The 18,698-nt window shown below is 43.3% G+C and overlaps 1 protein-coding gene across 2 annotated transcripts in view; it reads left to right on the top strand.

Annotated features, from left to right (window-relative positions):
• LOC114658506 (uncharacterized) overlaps positions 1 to 17,205 on the top strand; it is a 59,321-nt gene extending 42,116 nt beyond the window's left edge. For both annotated transcript variants that reach the window (XM_051932714.1, XM_028810574.2), the window contains exons 7-9: positions 12,664 to 12,772; positions 13,565 to 13,733; positions 15,808 to 17,205. In XM_051932714.1, the coding sequence (XP_051788674.1) occupies positions 12,664 to 12,772; positions 13,565 to 13,733; positions 15,808 to 17,034 (1,505 nt within the window). In that variant the 3' untranslated portion in view covers positions 17,035 to 17,205. The remainder of the gene's footprint in view (positions 1 to 12,663; positions 12,773 to 13,564; positions 13,734 to 15,807) is intronic.
• Positions 17,206 to 18,698: the final 1,493 nt, after the last annotated feature.

Below are 18,698 nucleotides of genomic sequence, written 5' to 3'. Positions count from 1 at the left end.
AGGAGGATGTAAACCACTGATCCCAGGGATTTGTAATGCCAGAATTAGTGGAAAGTTCTTTAGAGAGAGCAGTGAGGCCTGCCAATGCACGAGTTATTGATCCATCTGGCGCGGTATTATTTGGAATATATGTACAACAAGCATCACCAAACATAGCACAAACACCTCCCTTTTCGGCAAGTAACATGTCCAGGGCTAGACGATTTTGCCAAGTCATCAGAGAAGTACGATCAAGCTGTTCATGTATGCCTTCAATAGCGTCTTTGGTGAAGTTAAGGAAACGTTGTTGGTTATAATAAAGGTAATTAATCCAATCTACATTCTTATTAATAGTAATTTGGGGTATGATAGATTCAAAACCGGCTGCGACTTGATCCCTAGCTTTAAATCTGTCTGGGACACCCCTAGGGACTCCAATAGCATCTATGTATACTCCAGGGCCATGTAAGGAGAGGGAGGTAAGGATAGAAGTCTAAAAGGCATAACTAATTGGATTGGAGCACAGATACCAGACCAATTAGGGGGAAAGGTGGCAAATAATTTGGACCTACGACACATCCACCAAATATCTGATCTAGGAGTGGTTTGGGAGAGAAGAAAGGAAGACAGAACGGTGTTCAGAGAAAAGTTAACCTGAAAAGTTTGAGAACAGAAAGAAAATGGTAATTCTCCTACCCATGTCGTTCCATAAGAGTTGAAACATGTATAATTTCCTTCGTGAGTTTGAAACATAGGGGTATCCATGTGACGGGTGGGGAAAAAAGAATAGATAGATTAGAACACTTTGAACTAGAGAGGGGTTTCTTGGAAGTAGTGAATAAATAACCAAAAGTTGGGGAGATGGGTGTGTGTGTGCCAGAGAATGAGGGGTGTTAGTAACAGGATTGTCAATCTTAATTAGAAATCTCCCTAAAGGGTCTGTTCCAGATACATATACCCCTAATACATAAATACCTGAGTTACAATGGTTGTCAGCACATTCATGAGAGGCATGTCCTTTTATGATAGAAAACCGATTTTTCAAACCGTATTTTTTGGGCCTCAAAAGGTTGATAACCCCAGTCCTCAGTTCCAGTGTTAGCAAAAACCCATTGCCAGTTGTCGCAGTCACTTCCCCTCATACACACGTATTTGTCAGATCCGGTCCACTGGGCTTGTCGACCAGTCCCACAGTTGATCAACGGGAAAGTCAAGGTGACCAGGGCAGTAGACAAGGGAAAAGAAAAACATAGTAGCACAGCAATCAAGGGTGCCATCTCTTGCAATGTGAGGCGTGAATCCAGGCAGGCAATCCTTCAACTTTCACGGCGTGTGGTGTGGATAGAAGAATTTGGAATGGTCCTCTCCACCTAGGCTGATGCCAGTGTTTCCTCCGAGTATCTCGAACCAGGATCCAGGTGCCCAAAGGAATTGGTAAATCCTTGGAAAGGGGGCTGGTCCTCCAGGCTTGATTAACCTGCTGGTGGATTTCCTTCAACGAGGTTCGCAAACCTGCAAGACTAGAGAAAAAATCATTGGGAGAAAAGGTTTGTTAGTGTGTTTATGAGTCCAGACTCCATCAGAGAGGGACCCTTCTTTGGACCATTTTCTCCTTTCGATATCCGTGGCTTCATTCTGTAAAGAAATAATTTGATTATCAGGGTCCTGGTCATTTCTCTGTTGGAATAAAGAAATTGGTGTGTTATTATATGCAGCCTCTTTAGCAAAGTGGTCAGCTAAATCATTCCCTTTGCTAGCAGGATCCTGTTTTCCCGTGTGAGCTTGACACCCAACAATCGCTAGCTCCGATGGTTTGGTTATAACTTCTAAAGGGATTCGATCAATTTCTGATGTTGGATGGGTTTGCCAGTACTGGTCTTAAGTTGTGCTTAAAGGTTATCTATGCAACATACTTAAACGCGTCTTTTCCTTCATGCTTATTATTAACAAGGAAAACATACGTGCTTGAACCTTTATTCGTATCAAGTGTGCTGACCACTGCGTCACCATGCTCTTCCTTTACAGTACCTAAAATACACAACTTCCATTCATATCACAATTAGACACACATTCATATCACAATTAGACACATTCCGCTTATCGCCAAAAAAACTTGTCTCCCTTCTCATGTAATATTATTAAAAGAGCATTTTCCCTTCAAACTTGATCAGGGTTTAAAAGGAAAAATACTTTTGTATATTTACAAGCCTTAAACAAAAGTGGAGACAATTCATTTGCGCTAAACCAATTACACAAATCGATAATTATCTTTTTCAGTTTTTAGTTAGAGCTCTCCAGGACTGGTCTTAAATTCCCTTAGTTTCCATAATGTTCCATGATCATGGCAGACTCCAAAAGCATACCTGGAATCTGTATAAATTGTTACGATCTTCCCTTCGGACAGCTGACATGCTTGAGTGAGTGCTACGAGTTCAGCTGTTTTGTGCACTTAGCTTGATGAAATTTGATTTGCCTCCAGCAGGCGGTCCCCTTGGACCACTGCGTAACTGGTTGAGGGTGCTCCATTTTTTCAATTGTAACATTTGACAAAGTACAGAGTACATTCTGATACTCATAGGGATCCCTTTAATACACTCTATAACACACAAAATCACCCAAACCATTTTCAACACACTTCACCCCAGTATTATTCTATATTTACACTATATTTGGAAACAATGCAGCAAAGGAAACAGAAACAAATGGACTCTGAAGAAAAGCAAGTTCAACTCTTCAGGACAAACAAACATAAAACAGCCTCTCATGATGTTAGCTGGTGTTAACACAATCCTGCTCAGCTAAACGGCGCCGGTTTCCAGATCAAGGAGACTTCGTTGGCGAACTGAGTCAGCGACAATCAAGGAAGAAAAACTTCCGTGGCGATCCAATTACGACAACAAGGACAAATCCAACTATCGAGAAACCACACGGTACGATACCACAGCAAAACCGCATTCCCAGAAAAAAGGCTACAGTCACAGAGAATATTAACTCACAAGAAAAAAGAAAAGGACAGAAGAAATTTCATGAGAACTACATCCGTGCTTGCTAATACAGCTTCTGTTGTTGCAGCCACAGCACGAAGACACGGAGGAAGTGCTGCGGCCACTGGATCCAGTTTTGTTTTAGAAAAAATAAGTCACCGGTCTTTGTTTATCTCCATGTTGTTGCGTCAGTACTGCATTCATAAATCCCTACTTTTCGTCCACGAACAAAGTGAATGGACGAGAATGATCAGGCAAACCTAGCAGAGAGCCTTCTCAGCCAATTGTTGCAACGGCTGTGCTCTTTCAGTAAAATTTAGAACCCACTGTCTGTAGTAGCCCAGAATACCTAAAACAGACATAACCTGTTGTTTTGTTTAGCTGCAGCTTAACCTTAGAAACTTTATGGCCATTTTCCCCCAGAAACAGCAACAATTTCTGAGTATCTATTGTACAATCTTCTTTCCGTAGCGCTACATATTATTTCCATCTACATACTGTATCAATGTACTACCTTTTTCCGGCCAGACGCCTTCTAAATTTTGGGCAAGAGCTTAACCAGAAACACAAAGGGCTTCTCTGTATCCCTGAGGCATGACGGTCCATGTCCATCGGCGGTACCGCGTTTGACGAGATCGGGATGTACGGCGGAGATGCCAGCCTCTGCTTCGGGAGACAAAGGATATTGGGCACGGTGCGGGCGGAAGGAGGATTTCGGGTGGATCACCAGAGGCTCACAGTGGGCTATCCTTTGAAACACTACTTTAGTTATTAAATGGTCAGGAGTATCAAAAATACCCGGAGTAACTTGTAACCAGTCTGTTCTTTCAAGGCATTTTTCCACCCATGGTCCTATTTTCTCCCATTTAACAGTGTGTGATTTAGCTAAGGAAAAATATGAGGCACTATTTTGCCAAGATAATATATGTGCTGTGAGCATGTAAAATGAACAGAAGCAGCTGCCTTTGTGGATGAAATAAAAACACAGTAGATGTGAAGGGTTTCGGGGCAAGTACCAGAAATAAGGAAAGATTCTAGCCAGGTGGTGTCTACTTCTATAGGGAAGTATTGGGCAGTACAGTGTAAAATGTCAGGGGCCTGTAAATTGGGAAAAAACAAGGGGAAAAAGAGTGTAGGGCTTTGAGGAGAATGGTGTGTGGGGAAATATCTAAAGTCCATGCTGCAAAAGAGGGTTTGGGGTAAGGGGTAATTTGACACAACAACTTTAGGGTTGAACAAAGTATGTCCGCCAGGACGTGACTGGACTTGAAGAGGTTTTGATACTTGAAGAAGGTGAGGTTGTCCAGAAGCAGTAAGCACAGTAACAGTTTTGTTCGAGGTAGGGACCTTTGCCAGCAAGCGAGTGGCACCAGTGTCGATTAAGAAAACAGTCTCAGTGCCATCAACGAACAATGTCAGTAAAGGATCAGTCTCTGAATTATGAGTGAGCAAAGGTAGTTGAAAAGAGTGGCTGGAGGTCCCAGCGTTTTCCTATGGCCAGTATTGTTAGTCAGGGTGTCAGAGGAAACAGGTGGAAAAAGGGGAGGTGGGGGCTGTTGCTGTCTGTGAGGGCACTCCCGACGAAAATGTCCAGTTTCACCACAGGCGTAACAAGAGTAGGAAGTAACATTGGGATTAAAGGGAGAGGGAATAAAAGGATTCTTAGTGTGGTCAACAGGAGGAGCTCTAAAACCACCTCGTCCTCTTCCTCGTCCTCGTCCCCTTGCTCTTAAGCCATATCCTCGACCTTGGTCAGGAGCATTCCTGGTATAATAGTTCATCTGTGTTGCCAATAATTTGGCATGAGAGTTCGATTCGGCCTGTTCAGCATGTCGTTTGACTTCATCAAACGCGGCACTTTCCCATTCAATACAGGAAATGCGGACTTTGTTTTGTATATCAAGGCGCAAGCCGGAAACAAAAGGTGGAACTGCAGCTCGGGTGCGGTCATCAGCATTCCCCAAGCCCGAGTGATTAGCCATAAGGTCTTGAATCCTATGTGCCCATTCATCAACCGTCTCGTCTTTCTTTTGTTTTGCAGCAGAAATAAAGGACCAGTCCGTTTCTTTTTTATATTTTTCTGCAATATTTTGTCTCAACGCCTCCCATTGTGGGTTAAATTCGCCTTCTCCACCTATCCCCTGTCCTCGAGTTAAAGCTGGGTTCCATACCCATGGAATGTCATTGCGGACACCCCTGCTAACAGTGGCCCATGTGGTCCCAAACTTTCGACGAAGTACCTGGGTCCATTCAGCAGCATTAGGCTTATACATGCTATCTAACTGATCAAGTTGTTCAACAAATTTTAGTCCTCCTACTTCCTTTGGATCTGGAAGTGCATTCACGACATCTTTTAGTTCTTGGATGTCCCAATTCCGATTTATCATAACTGTTGTGGGATTTTGGGGTCCAGCTGGATGGGCAGGGTTATAATGGGGATTGGGAACTTCTATTAAAGGGCAAGTAAGTGAAGGATTAGAGGAGAAAAAAGTTGGAGCTGGTTTGTGAGTGGAGGTTTGACTTCGAGTGCATTTGGAGACGGGGGTTTGTCTAGTACAGGGTGAGTCATAGTGATCTGTGCCTGGGGATTCATCAGGGGAAACTTCTGCTAGTTGTAGTGCAGGGGGGGACAGTCGGAATGGGGAATAGAGGAGGGGATAATAGAGGTGTCTGAGGTCGGTTCTGAGGAGGGGAAAAAAAAAATAGGATAAAGGGGGTACTGCTTCTAAATTTCTATCGATTCGATACGGTCCACTATTATTTACATCTCCTGTCCCCTCTATTGGCCAACGCCCACCACTCTGTCTATTCCGTTTCTTACATGCCTTCTTGAAATCTAAACCTGTCTTCTTTTCTATTAATTTTCTAGGAGACCCATTTTTACGGGGCGTCTGTTGATCCTCCGAAAATAATCCTTCCAGCATTAATGATTTTGATCCCCCTGTGCGGCGATTAACAGGCTTACTGTTATAAATTCCCATTATATCCCCTTGCTCTCCCGGGTTCTGTATTTAATTTTCCAACTATATACTGATTCGCCTAATCCCTTGTACGTATGAATCAGCAAGGCATTAAGTGTGCCACTCACTAAACCTAAACTGTTCCCTTCTTAGTTTCAAGGGGAGACACCTAACTATCGGTCCTGATCCAGTTCCCAGGAGAACACGGTTTTGTTGCTTATTCCGTATGTAGATTTATTTATTTTCCCATAGCGCTACATATCTTCCATAGCTACATATCTTCCATAGCGCTACGTATCATTCCGTTCCTAACAGCAATCCTGTAATCTGTGCTCTTTTCGGTTTATTTCCATACCACCCCGTTACTCGTCCCGTTAGCCTGTCCGCTCACATCCCCGGATTCCAGCTCAGGTGACTTCGTGTCCGATTCGGTTCAAGTCTCCATCACCTTAAGCAACCCGTTGAGATATGAGTATGACTAGACGGTCAACAGGAAACTCGCCCTCCCGTTATTTAGAAAATAAAAAATATTCGGAAATCCCCCGGTGCTTACCCCAGCCTGGAAGTGTGCAAGCTCTGTCTGGAAATCCGTTCAGTCACCGTGGATGTAGCAAAGAGGAGACCAGGGGCTCCTCACGCAAGAACTGTTTCAGGACAGGGCAGTCCTAACTTTTGCCGGAGCTGCATGCTCTGCTGCCGGATATCTCAAGTTAACGGCAGTCCGCTGTTAAGACGGATCACTGAAATGGTCTCGCCGGAGGAGTCGACCGGCCGTCTCTTGCCCCACGTCCGGGCGCCAAAAACTGTGGACACTTTTTGTGACTGAAGACAGAGAAGAAAATTAAAATTAGTCAAAACCTTTTATTAATACATACCAGGCAAGGGTAAAATGTCAGAGAAACACAGTCCCAGGACACCGCGCTTCATCTGCCTCGAGCGCAGATGTCCTTGTTCTTTTATACCTTTCTAATCTCCTGATCGTTGACCACGTAAGCAAAAAATAGCATCCTGACTCATTGTACTTTTCCAATTTTTGTAAAGTCATTACCCTAAAGGTATATTTTCTTGTCACACACATCATCAAAAGAAACTTCCAGAAAGTATACATGCTTTTTGTCACGCACGCCAAACACAAACAAGTTTCATCACTCTGTCCTATTTTCTATACACACATACATTTTGTTCAATTACATCTTTTTATGTTTTCACACTATCTATCTATCTATCTATCTATCTATCTATCTATCTATCTATCTATCTATCTATCTATCTATCTATCTATCTATCTACATCCGCACTGCAATGCTGAGCTGGCATTTTCAGAAGTATCTGGAGAAAGTTTTCAAAGGTCTCCATTTTCAGGGGTTGAAAATGCCAGGATATTGTGAAAGAAAGGCAAAAATGGAGACTGAGTAGAACAATAGAACATTAGAACAATGTAGACAAGAACAGGTAATTTAGCCCAACAAAGCTTGCTGTTCCTGTCCACTTCATTCCTCTAAAAAAATGTCAAGTTTTGAAAGCCCCTCAAGTCCTCCTGTCTACCATACTACTTGGTAGCTTATTCCAAGCGTTTGTGTGTCTTTGTGTAAAGACAAACTTCCTAATATCTGTGAGAAATTTACCCTTAACAAGTTTCCAACTGTGTCCCCGTGTTCTTGATGAACTCATTTTAAAATAACAGTCTCGATCCACTGAACTAATTCCCTTCATCATTTTAAATACTTCAGTCATGTCACCTCTTCATCTCCATTTACTTAGTCAGGTGCTCGGATTTTCTTTTTCTAGTTAAGATTCTGGCAGCTGCATTCTGCACTCGTTGCAATTGATTTATGTCTTTTTTGGGTGGTCCTGAGAGGAGTGCATTACAGTAATCTAGTTGACTGAAAACAAAAGCGTGAACTAATTTTTCAGCATCTTGCAAAGTTATAAGAGATCTAACTTTTGCTATATTTCTTGAGTGAAAAAATGCTGTCCTAGTAATCTGATTAATATGTGATTTAAAATTCAGGTCAGAGTCAACAGTTACCCCTAAATTCTTTGCCTCTGCCTTGACTTTTAATCCTAATGCATCGTTTATTTCTAATAATCTCAGTATATCCATTTTTGCCAATCACTAAAATTTCTGTTTTCTCCTTATTTAGTTTGAGAGAATTACTATACATCCACTCAGAAGCACAAGTAAGACATTGAGGGTCAATGAACCAAGAGAGTCGGGGTCATCAGGCGCTATTGTGTCATCAGCATAGCTGTGGTAGCTCACGTAATGCCTCAAGATAATCTGTCCTAATGTAAGCATGTAAATCGAAAAGATTTTGATTTCAATTTTACATACATGCATACATACCTAAATAGATAGGTAGATAGATCGATCAATATATTTACACACACACTATGGTCTAAATACACACCAGAATACAATACAATTTATTTTTGTATAGCCCAAAATCACACAAGAAGTGCCACAATGGGCTTTAACAGGCCCTGCCTCTTGACAGTCCCCCAGCCTTGACTCTCTAAGAAGACAAGGAAAAACTCCCAAAAAAAACCCTTGTAGGGAAAAAATGGAAGAAATCTTGGGAAAGGCAGTTCAAAAAGAGACCCCTTTCCAGGTAGGTTGGGCGTGCAGTGGGTGTCAAAAAGAAGGGGGTCAATACAACACAGTACAATACAATACACAGAACAGAAAAAATCCTCAATACAGTATAAAAATTAAAAATTTTACAAGTACGGAGCAGAATTTAACAATAGGTGATATCACATAATTTGATTTGGATTTGTTTAGAGTCGTGGAGAACTCAGCCATCAAGCTGCCTCTCCCATTTCGCCAGTACTAGGCCAACCAATCCAATGAAAGGACCCCTCTACCTCATGATTCCTGTGATCCTCCATCAGGGATGACTTTACCTTAGGCAGGCAAAACAACTTGGCAGGTGGGCCGTGGCACCAAGTGCCACATTTGAGTACCGAGAAGAGAAACAGAATAGGTGAGGGTTAGTAACAAATTATAACTATCATGTTACTTATATTCTAGTGCTAATGACTAACAACAAAGATGCAGTCTGTACAGTTAATCAGCAGCTCTAGTCAGGGTGTGCTAAACTGAAGTAGCGAGTCTTCAGCTGGGATTTAAAAGCTGAGACCGAAGGGGCATCTCTTATAGTAGCAGGCAGACCATTCCACAGTTTAGGGTCCCTGTAACTAAAAGCTCGACCTCCCACTGTTATTTTATTAATCCTTGGAATCATAAGCAGACCAGCACCTTGAGATCTTAATGTGCCTTAGATCTTAGAATGACTAAAAAGGATGAAATAATTAAAAAAAAAAAGAAAACTTCTGACTTGGTAGTCACGGTCACAGTGAAGCATTATGCAGACATTTTGCTGTTGGTATAAAGGACCCCCATACTGTTTCCTGACACACTTCTACTGAATGATTCATTGGCTGAAAGTCCTCGGTGTTTTTGTGTCAGAGATAGGATGTGCAAGATTGTTCATAATGGCACTCAGTTTAATTTTTATTTTTCTCCTTCGTTACAACCTCCAGGGGGTCCAGAGTACATCCCATAACTAAGCCTGCCCTTTTAATTAGCGTTTTAATTCAGTGGACCTCTCTTGAAGTGATGTTACCAGCCCAGCACACCTCAGAATAGGAAATCCCACTAGCCATGACAGAGTTATAGAAAATGGGAAGGATGTCACTTCCCAAGTTAAAGGAACACAGTCTCATAAAGAAGATGAGGCTACTCAGCCCTTTCTTCTATAGTTCCTCTGTGTTCCAAGACCAGTCCAACCAGTCATTAATATGGACCGCTAAGTACTTGTAGGTTTGGACCACCTTTACATTCACTCCATTATAGTGATTGGACACAGAGGCTCTTGGGTGCGGTGAAAGTCAATAACCATTTCCTTGGATTTGCTGATGTTAAGTCGCAGGCAATATTTTATGCAGCAAGAAACAAAGTTGTCCCGCTGACTCCTATCCATTGTCTCATCAGTTTTGTCAATACACTCCATACTGTAAGTTCAGAATCATCTGAGAATTTCTGCCAGTGACCTGACCTGCTGTTGTATTTACAGTCCGAGGTGTCACAGAGTGAAGAGTAAAGGAGATAGGCCTGTTACTTGTGGTGCTCTAGTGTTGCTCACATAGTCCTTGAGTCTCACAAGCTGGGGTCTGCTTGACAGATAGTCCATCATCAGGACACCACAGGCTCATCCACCTGCTTATCTCTGAGTTTACCCATTAACAGGGATGGCTGGATGGTATTGAAGGCACTGGAGAAATCAAAAAGCAGAATCCTCATAGTGCTGCCATCTTTGTCCAGGTGAGAATAAGCCTTGTGGAGCAGGTAGAGAATGGCATCCTCCACTCCAATCTTTGTTCCGATAGGCAAAGTGCAGTGGGTCTAGGACTAACATAGTCCAAGACCAGCCTTTCAAAGGTCTTCATGATATGAGATGTAAATGACTCTGGTTTGTAGTCATCATTACACTATATAAAAGCGGTTGGGATTGTCCTTCCGTCCCATGAGTGCAAAGCGTAGCGGTATTCCACTTATCACAGACATACTACTTGCGGCTTGCGGTACGAAGCAACGCGATGTGAGCAGAGTTCTGGTGCTCCCATCGTTCCCTTGCTTTTGTGCGCGTTCTTGGAGATTAGGTAGGCTGTTTTTAGATTTGTATACAAAGAAATTTTGTCCTGCCTTACTTCTTCTAACTTGGTCACTTTATTAGCAGTCATTCATTGACTTTTGCGACACGACATTTTCAAGAACAAAGCGCTCTGAGGACGTAGTTGTCCATGTAGTGGACACTACACAACAGGGAAAACTGATAAAAGGCACTAATAGAGTTTTCACACCGAATATAGTATTCAAGGAAGTTTTCGAAATTATATAGAACAAAAGTTTAAATTTCGTCGCAAAAATAACAGAAACTACGAGTATTAAAGTAATGCGGCTCAGATTCAATGTAACCAAATTAATGAGTTGTGGTACATGAATTTTATTTTTCACTGTATAAAATATCAAATTGATCTACATATTGAATTGCCTTAAGAAGTGGTCGACTTAAAAGTCTATAAATAATTATGGGGTGTATGCCTGCAGGAACACGTGCAGCGAGCGAGCGACACACACATACATACAGGCGCACGCGAGAGAGAGAGAGAGCGCTGGACGCATAAGAATAAGAATACTTCATTACATTGATATACCGGTGTTTTCAGTATTCAAAGCGCTATCCACACAGGGAGGAACCGGGAAGTGAATCCAAAATCTTCCACAGTCTCCTTACTGCAGAGCAGCAACACTACCACTGCGCTACAAGGCAGTTAAAGAATGCACCGGGCTCGATTTTGTTTTCACTTCTGTTTACAGCGATTGGGTTGTAGCGTGTATTATTGCAATGTTACTTTTCTTGGTGGCTTATTACATTACGGATGTTTCACATGTTCATTTTTTTCCCTGTCCTTAAAAGACATTAAAAAAGTGTTTCTCAACTGTGACTCCGGAACAACTCAGTACGCAAGCTATATTAAGCGTCAACAACGAAGACTCGCTACACCTTAATGAACAAGTGCTGAAACTTATCCCTACCGATGAAGTAACTTCCACCAGCGTGGCCTCCATCGTCACAGACGATCCCGCTTTCAGTCATGGACAATCGTATGTTGCTCTCTCCAGAGGTCCATCTTTTCATTCACTCACAGCGGTATCCTCAAACCCACCCCATTTGGACAACTGTGTCGTTCAGGAAGTGTTCACCCATCAATACATAATTATGCAGCGTAGGCTACGCCGCGGGTTGGCTAGTTTAGTAGAAGTGGCGCCTGCCTTCTTTGAAACAGGAACAATGCAGGATGCTTTCAACAGCATCTGGAACCGTAGGGACAAACTGAATAGGTGACAGAGGACACCACAAGGTTGGTCAGCACAGGCCTTAAGAGCTCAGGGACTGACTCTGTCTGGTCCCATGGCATTTCCTGTGTGTAGTTTCCTTAGTTGGTCTTCTCTTATGGAAAGCCCATTCCAGCTGATGTGGTAGGAGTCATGGATCAAGCAAGGTGTTGTGGGGAGACTGGTCATTGGAAAAAGGAGGCGGCAGGAAGAAAAAACTATTAAAAAATATGGGTGAATATATAATGGACGAGCATGTAGGGCTGAATGAACCGTTCTCGTCACAATTATTCTAAAGTTCTAATGGTTCATCCTAAACTGACTCACAAGAGACAATAAAAAGGAAATGAAAATGACCAGGGGAAATCAAAAGTCAAAAAATTGGTCAAAAGCTCAAAAACCGGGAGATAAGGAAATGTTCCATCAAAGCTAGAAGAAGACTGAAAAAAAAAAGCTTGGGAGTCAAAAACAATAGCAGGATTTGATAAAACCAGGAAAGATTAAATAAAGATTGTGATCGTCGTAAAACTGACATTACAAATTGTATTTCTAGGGGAATTCTGGGAAAGATCTCCATGGAGACAGCAGAAACAGAAACCCTACATGGCAGCACCTGAACAGGAAACTAAACAGCATTGTGACAGGACATGATTAAATACTGAACTTTTTGAGAGTAAATTAAAAATAAACCCCAAATTCAAATTTCTTGAGTCTCAGAACATTGTAATCCATGTATGTATATCTACACATTGATAGGAACTGCAAAGGAATTTACAGAAAACAATTCTAGAAGTTGGAAATCATAATACATCCTTCAAATCTTTGTGTCTTTTTGCAGGAGAAGTAGACGATGTCTACAATATTCCAGAGTCTACCGGGAAACTGATTGCACAACAACTCCAGCATGGCAATGGGGTCCGAGTGGGAACAAATGGGAGCTGCAGAGGGTAACTAACACTCTTCATACTGCTTATTAAACTCTTCAGACACTTTGACTATGTTGTGATGTTTTCAGAATATTACCTCCTTTATGATAATTATGCGGTGGCCGGGGAGCACTGTGATCAGTTGTAGCAGATTGGGTTCACTTCTTGACCAGTGCGAGGTTTGCATGTTCTCCCCATATGTGTGTGGGGCTCTTCTCAAAGTGTCCTCCCTTACCATAAAGACATACTGGTTAGGTTCACTGGTGACTCTAAATGTGTCAGTGTCGGTGTGTTTATGATTGTGCCCACCCAAGGGTGGCTGTCCCTTTGCTCCCAGGGCTGTGCTGATATGGAGTAACTGGAATTGAAAATGATGGAGGTATGGATGAGTGCTTGTATTAAAAACTGAAGCTTTTTTAGAGATTATAAAAAAGAATTACAATTATACATTGTAGAGAAAAACAGGACAAATAAAGATGAAGTGTTGTTGTCTCCGCAATAACCCCATTTTATAGCAACAGTGGTATGAATGTTAAACAAAAAAAGAAAGGAAGCAAGGTCTTCTGTAGGCTACTGTAGTTCCAGTAGATGTGGGTCCGATTAATTAGGAACAACAAGTGGGACAAGGTGGGCCAGAAGTGAGATTAGTGGCTCCTTTTCTCCTTTTTCACTCTTGGGCTGGAAGAGGAATGGGGGGGTAGTAAATTGGGCTCCAGCATAATTGTGCAGAGCCCCCGGCACTCAGCCATTTGTATTGTGTAACGTATGAGAAAGTTTTTTTTTCTGTATTACCTAATATTCTATATTTTGAAGGACGGAGGATTTGAGCTCAACTATGGATTCCCTCACCCACCACAATCTTCCAAAAGAGATGCAGTTCCAGCAGCCACAGGTGGTGTCTTTAAGAATGGAGGATGAATTTGAGAAAGAGACAAATAAAATACTTGATGCGCAATCGGAAAAAATCTATATCCCCCCACTGGTAAGGAGGCTTCTGTTTCTATTTTTCTTTTTTAGTTAAGCTAGACCATCATCCTGCTTATTTTTATCTAGTGCCTTTTTAAAGTAAATGCCATGTATTATGATATACAACTATAGGAAAGGTGGCAGACCTACAGTTTTGGGGTCCTGAAGCTTGAACTGTTAGGGGGGGCTTTCTGCAACCAGCAACCTTTGTGGTGTGAGTCCACAGCACTTCTGTGCAGCAGCGCTACTACACTCCACCCGTCCATCCATCCATCCATCCTCTTCCGCTTATCCGAGGTCGGGTTGTGGGGGCAGCAGCTTGAGCAGAGATGCCCAGACTTCCCTCTCCCCGGCCACTTCTTCTAGCTCTTCCGGGGGAATCCCAAGGCGTTCCCAGGCCAGCCGGGAGACATAGTCCCTCCAGCGTGTCCTGGGTCTTCCCTGAGGCCTCCTCTCGGTTGGACGTGCCCGGAACACCTCACCAGGGAGGCGTCCAGGAGGCATCCTGATCAGATGCCCGAGCCACCTCATCTGACTCCTCTCAATGCGGAGGAGCAGCGGCTCTACTCTGAGCTCCTCCTGGATGACTGAGCTTCTCACCTTATCTTTAAGGGAGAGCCCAGGCACCCTGCGGAGAAAACTCATTTCAGCCGCTTGTATTTGCGATCTCGTTCTTTCGGTCACTACCCATAGTTCATGACCATAGGTGAGGGTAGGAACATAGATCGACTGGTAAATTGAGAGCTTTGCCTTATGGCTCAGCTCCTTTTTCACCACGACAGACCGATGCAGAGCCCATATTACTGTGGATGCCGCACTGATCCGCCTGTCGATCTCACGCTCCATTCTTCCCTCACTCGTGAACAAGACCCCGAGATACTTGAACTCCTCCACTTGGGGCAGGATCTTGCTCCCAACCCTGAGAGGGCACTCCACCCTTTTCTGGCTGAGGACCATGGTCTCGGATTTGGAGGTGCTGATTCCCATCCCAGCCGCTTCACACTCCGCTGCGAACCGATCCAGAGAGAGCTGAAGATCACGGCCTGATGAAGCAAACAGGACAACATCATCTGCAAAAAGCAGTGACCCAATCCTGAGTCCACCAAGCCGGACCCCCTCAACACCCTGGCTGCGCCTAGAAATTCTGTCCATAAAAGTTATGAACAGAATCGGTGACAAAGGGCAGCCCTGGTGGAGTCCAACTCTCACTGGAAACGGGTTCGACTTACTGCCGGCAATGCGGACCAAGCTCTGACACCGATCGTACAGGGAACACTCCACCCGTTCACCGTGGAAATCCCACCCTTCGTCACCAAGAGTATTGCTGTGGACTCGCACCATGAAGCATCTCAGTTTGCAGACTTGTGCTGTGGTGAACTGCCGGTGGTCAGCCATGAACCTATAACGTCTGCCTCAGAAGTGGTCTCTTTACAGCACAAGCTAATATGGAACCTTTTGTCACAGCTGTGCATAGACTGCTTCTGAGCCAGACATTCAGAGTTTGTGACTGACCACTGACTCTTCCTCACATTGCAGATTTGCGAATTGACCTGTGTTGTGGTGGAAGTCCACAGCATGTCTGTGCAGCAGCATTACTAAACTCTATCCGTCCATAGTACAAATCCCACCCTTGTTGCCAAGTGTATCACTGGGGACTCACACCACAAAGCATTTCAGTTCACAGATTTGTACTGTGGTGAACTGCCGGTGGTCATTTGCAAACACAGAACGTCCGGCTCAAATGTGGTCTCTGTGCAGCTAAGACAAGTGGCTACTGAGTCAGACATGTATTTGTGACTGACCACTGGCAGTTCACCAACATTCTTTGTGGTGTGTGTCTATGGCAATTCAATAACTGTTTTCCCCTTGACAATTCACACTTCACCTCTTGGATGTATAGGTCTGCTTAGTTTATTCACCCATGCATGACACTTTAATTTAATGCCCCTCTGGTGTTATTATCGCCTCTTCATTACTGAATGCATGTGAATTCCAGTGAATTTGAAGAATGCCCAGAAATGATCAACACGTCAGGTCTAAAGTCAAGTAAAAAAGCACAGCTCAGATTTTCCTTTTTCGTTTCTTTGCAGATTGTGAGTGAAACACGTCCCGTGGTGTTCCACAAAGACACTGTTCCACAGTTTTTCCCCTCCCAGTCTACTACCCGAGCCCACAACTATCGTCTGTCTTTGAAAATCCCAAGTGACAAAGGGACAAAGGAAATCAACAGAAATGACCCCTGGGGTGGAGCAGACACAAGAGCTAGTAAGGCCGAAATAAAACGATATCACAACGAACCACTGAGGTTAAAGGTCAAGCAGATTAGAAGACCCTCTGGAAAACAGAAGATCAATGTGCACATTTTATTAGCTGATGGAACAACCAGCAAAGCTTTGGAGTTTAAACAGCCAATCGAAAATCTTCCAGTTAACTACTCTGGCATCATAGAAAAGGGTGCCCAGTTCAACAAAGTACCCATCCCCAGGACTGCTGCGTCATATAGCAGAAGCACTTTCAAGACCGATGTTGGTGCAGTGAAAAATGGAATGAACCCTATAAAAGCAGTGGAATGTGATACCTTTCCGACAAGCTTGGTCAAAGTGGCCACTGTGCCCTCTGGTAAAGCCCCGAATAATGTGCCAACATTTTATAATAAAAATCGAGCTGTGAAGCAGGAGGCCAAGAAAGACTTTATTGCACTTTCCAAGTCGTTGCCTCTCCAGAAACCCAACACTGGTCCTATTGCTAACAAACCACAAGCAGATCTGGAGGGGAAGTCTGTAAACTCGTCTTCAGAGAAGCCTGAGAAGTCTGAACGAGAAGATGCAATTCCACCTGAAACACATCTGATGCAGTCCAGGCCTAACAGCCACGCTGAGCAGAGACCAATGACCTCCACCTCCGATATTAAAGCCACCCAAAGTCTTCCTAATGATAAATTGCCAATGGAAAGTTCAGCAGCACCTAACGGGTCAGAAGAGATATCTTCTGAACCACCTAAAAGTGAGGAGTTTCCTGCTGTCAGATCTCCATCCTCCATGGGGGAGGATTTTGAACACAGTCCACCACAGTTACCCCAAGAACTACCAAAATCTCTGGTCAAAGCTCAGCCATCCAGTAAAATTATCAGTCCGATTATCAGCATTCCAACCGCTGAGAACGAGGCCCAAAGTGTCTCGGAGTGGGAGGTTAACTCGGAGTCTGGAGATATGCTGAAGGAGGAAGACGGTTTGGACACGTCTACACCAAAATGCCAACAATCTCATACTCTAGAAGAAGATGGTTTTACAACAGCCCAAGAGGAAAAGGAAACATAAACTGACATGGACAGCCCAATTCAAACCAGAAATAAGCTTTACATATCTAACAGCTCCTTAGAAGAAAAATATCACTTGATCTGGTGTTGCACTGTTGCCTTCCCAAAGTGTTTTATTGGTCTACTAGCAATAAAGGTCCCCATTACATTCATTAATTAGACAGCAGCTTTCACATGGGTGTCAGCGGTTAACCATTAAACCATTTAAAAAAAATTAGAATATCCATATTCTAAAATTTGGAAAATAGCTGACAAATCTAAACAGTAAAAATAGCTGAAGTCAGGAAAAAAATTGAAAAAATTGATAAAGTCAGCAGTGGTGTCCCATTGTGTTCAGGGTCCACCAGTTGTGGAGTTCTCAAGTGTTATGGTGTGGTAACAGTTTTTATAACTTTAAGATAATAACGCTTGGGTGGAGAAAATCAATCGTGATTAACTTGGAGCTTCACTCCATTTTGCTATAAATCTCTGGAAACAAAGCCCTGTCAAAGCCCAATAAAATATTTTTCTTAAAGACAGCGTAATAGTGAAAAAAAAGACCCAACAATGTATAATAAAAAATAAAACCAATATTAGGCAGATATAAAATATATATTGTATATGGAATATTTCATAACGCAACATACACTAAATTGCCAAAAGTATTGGGACACCTGCCTTCAGACACATATGAACTTTAATGACATCCCACTCTTAATACATGAGCTTTAATATGGAGTCGGCCCACCCTTTGCAGCTCTAACAGCTTCAGCTCTCCTGAGAAGGCTCTCCACGAGGTGTAGCAGTGTATTAATGGGACTTTGTGACCAGGAGAGCATTTGTGAGGTCAGGCACTGATGTTGGACGAGAAGGCCTGGCTCGCTCACAAGTCTCCACTCTAATTCATCCCAAAGGTGTTCTGTCAGGTTGAGGTCAGGGCTCTCTCTGTGCAGGCCAGTCAAGTTCCTCCACACCAAACTCACTCATCCAATTCTTTATAGACTTTGCTTTGTGCACTGGTGTGTGTGCAGTCATGTTGCCATCCCCAAACTGTTCCCACAAAGGTTGGGAGCATGAAATTGTCCAAAATGGCTCCGTAGGCTGAAGCATTAAGAGTTCCTTTCACTGGAACTAAGAGGCCAACCCCTGAAAAACAACCCCACACCATAATCCTCCCTCCACCAAACTTTACACTTGGCACAGTGCACTCATGCGAGTACCGCCAAACCCGGACTCGTCCATTGGATTGCATGATTCATCACTCCAGAGGACACGTCTGCACTGCTCGAGAGTCCAGTGGTGGGTGGTGGGCTTTACACTACTGCATCCGATGCTTTGCATTGTACTTGGTGATGCCTGGCTTGGCTGCAGCTGCTCGGCCATGGAGACCCATTAAATGAAGCTCTCTTTCTATGCTGCACTGTTCTTGAGCTTTTGGAGGTCTGTAGCTATTGACTCTGCAGAAAGTTGGCGACTTCTGCGCACCTCAGCATGCGCTGTCCCCACTCTGTGATTTTACATAGCCTACCACTTTGTGGCTGACTTGCTGTTGTTCTCAATTGTTTCCACTTTGTTATAATACCACTAACAGTGGACCGTGGAATATTTAGTAGTGAATGGACTTATTGCACAGGTGGCATCCTATAACAGTACCACGCTTGAATTCACTGAGCTCCTGAGGGCGAC

Source organism: Erpetoichthys calabaricus, chromosome 10 (genome assembly GCF_900747795.2).
Source record: "Erpetoichthys calabaricus chromosome 10, fErpCal1.3, whole genome shotgun sequence".
Taxonomy (NCBI): domain Eukaryota; kingdom Metazoa; phylum Chordata; class Cladistia; order Polypteriformes; family Polypteridae; genus Erpetoichthys; species Erpetoichthys calabaricus.
The sequence above is the reverse complement of the archived record's forward strand: the minus strand, read 5'-3'. Positions and strand labels throughout refer to the sequence as shown.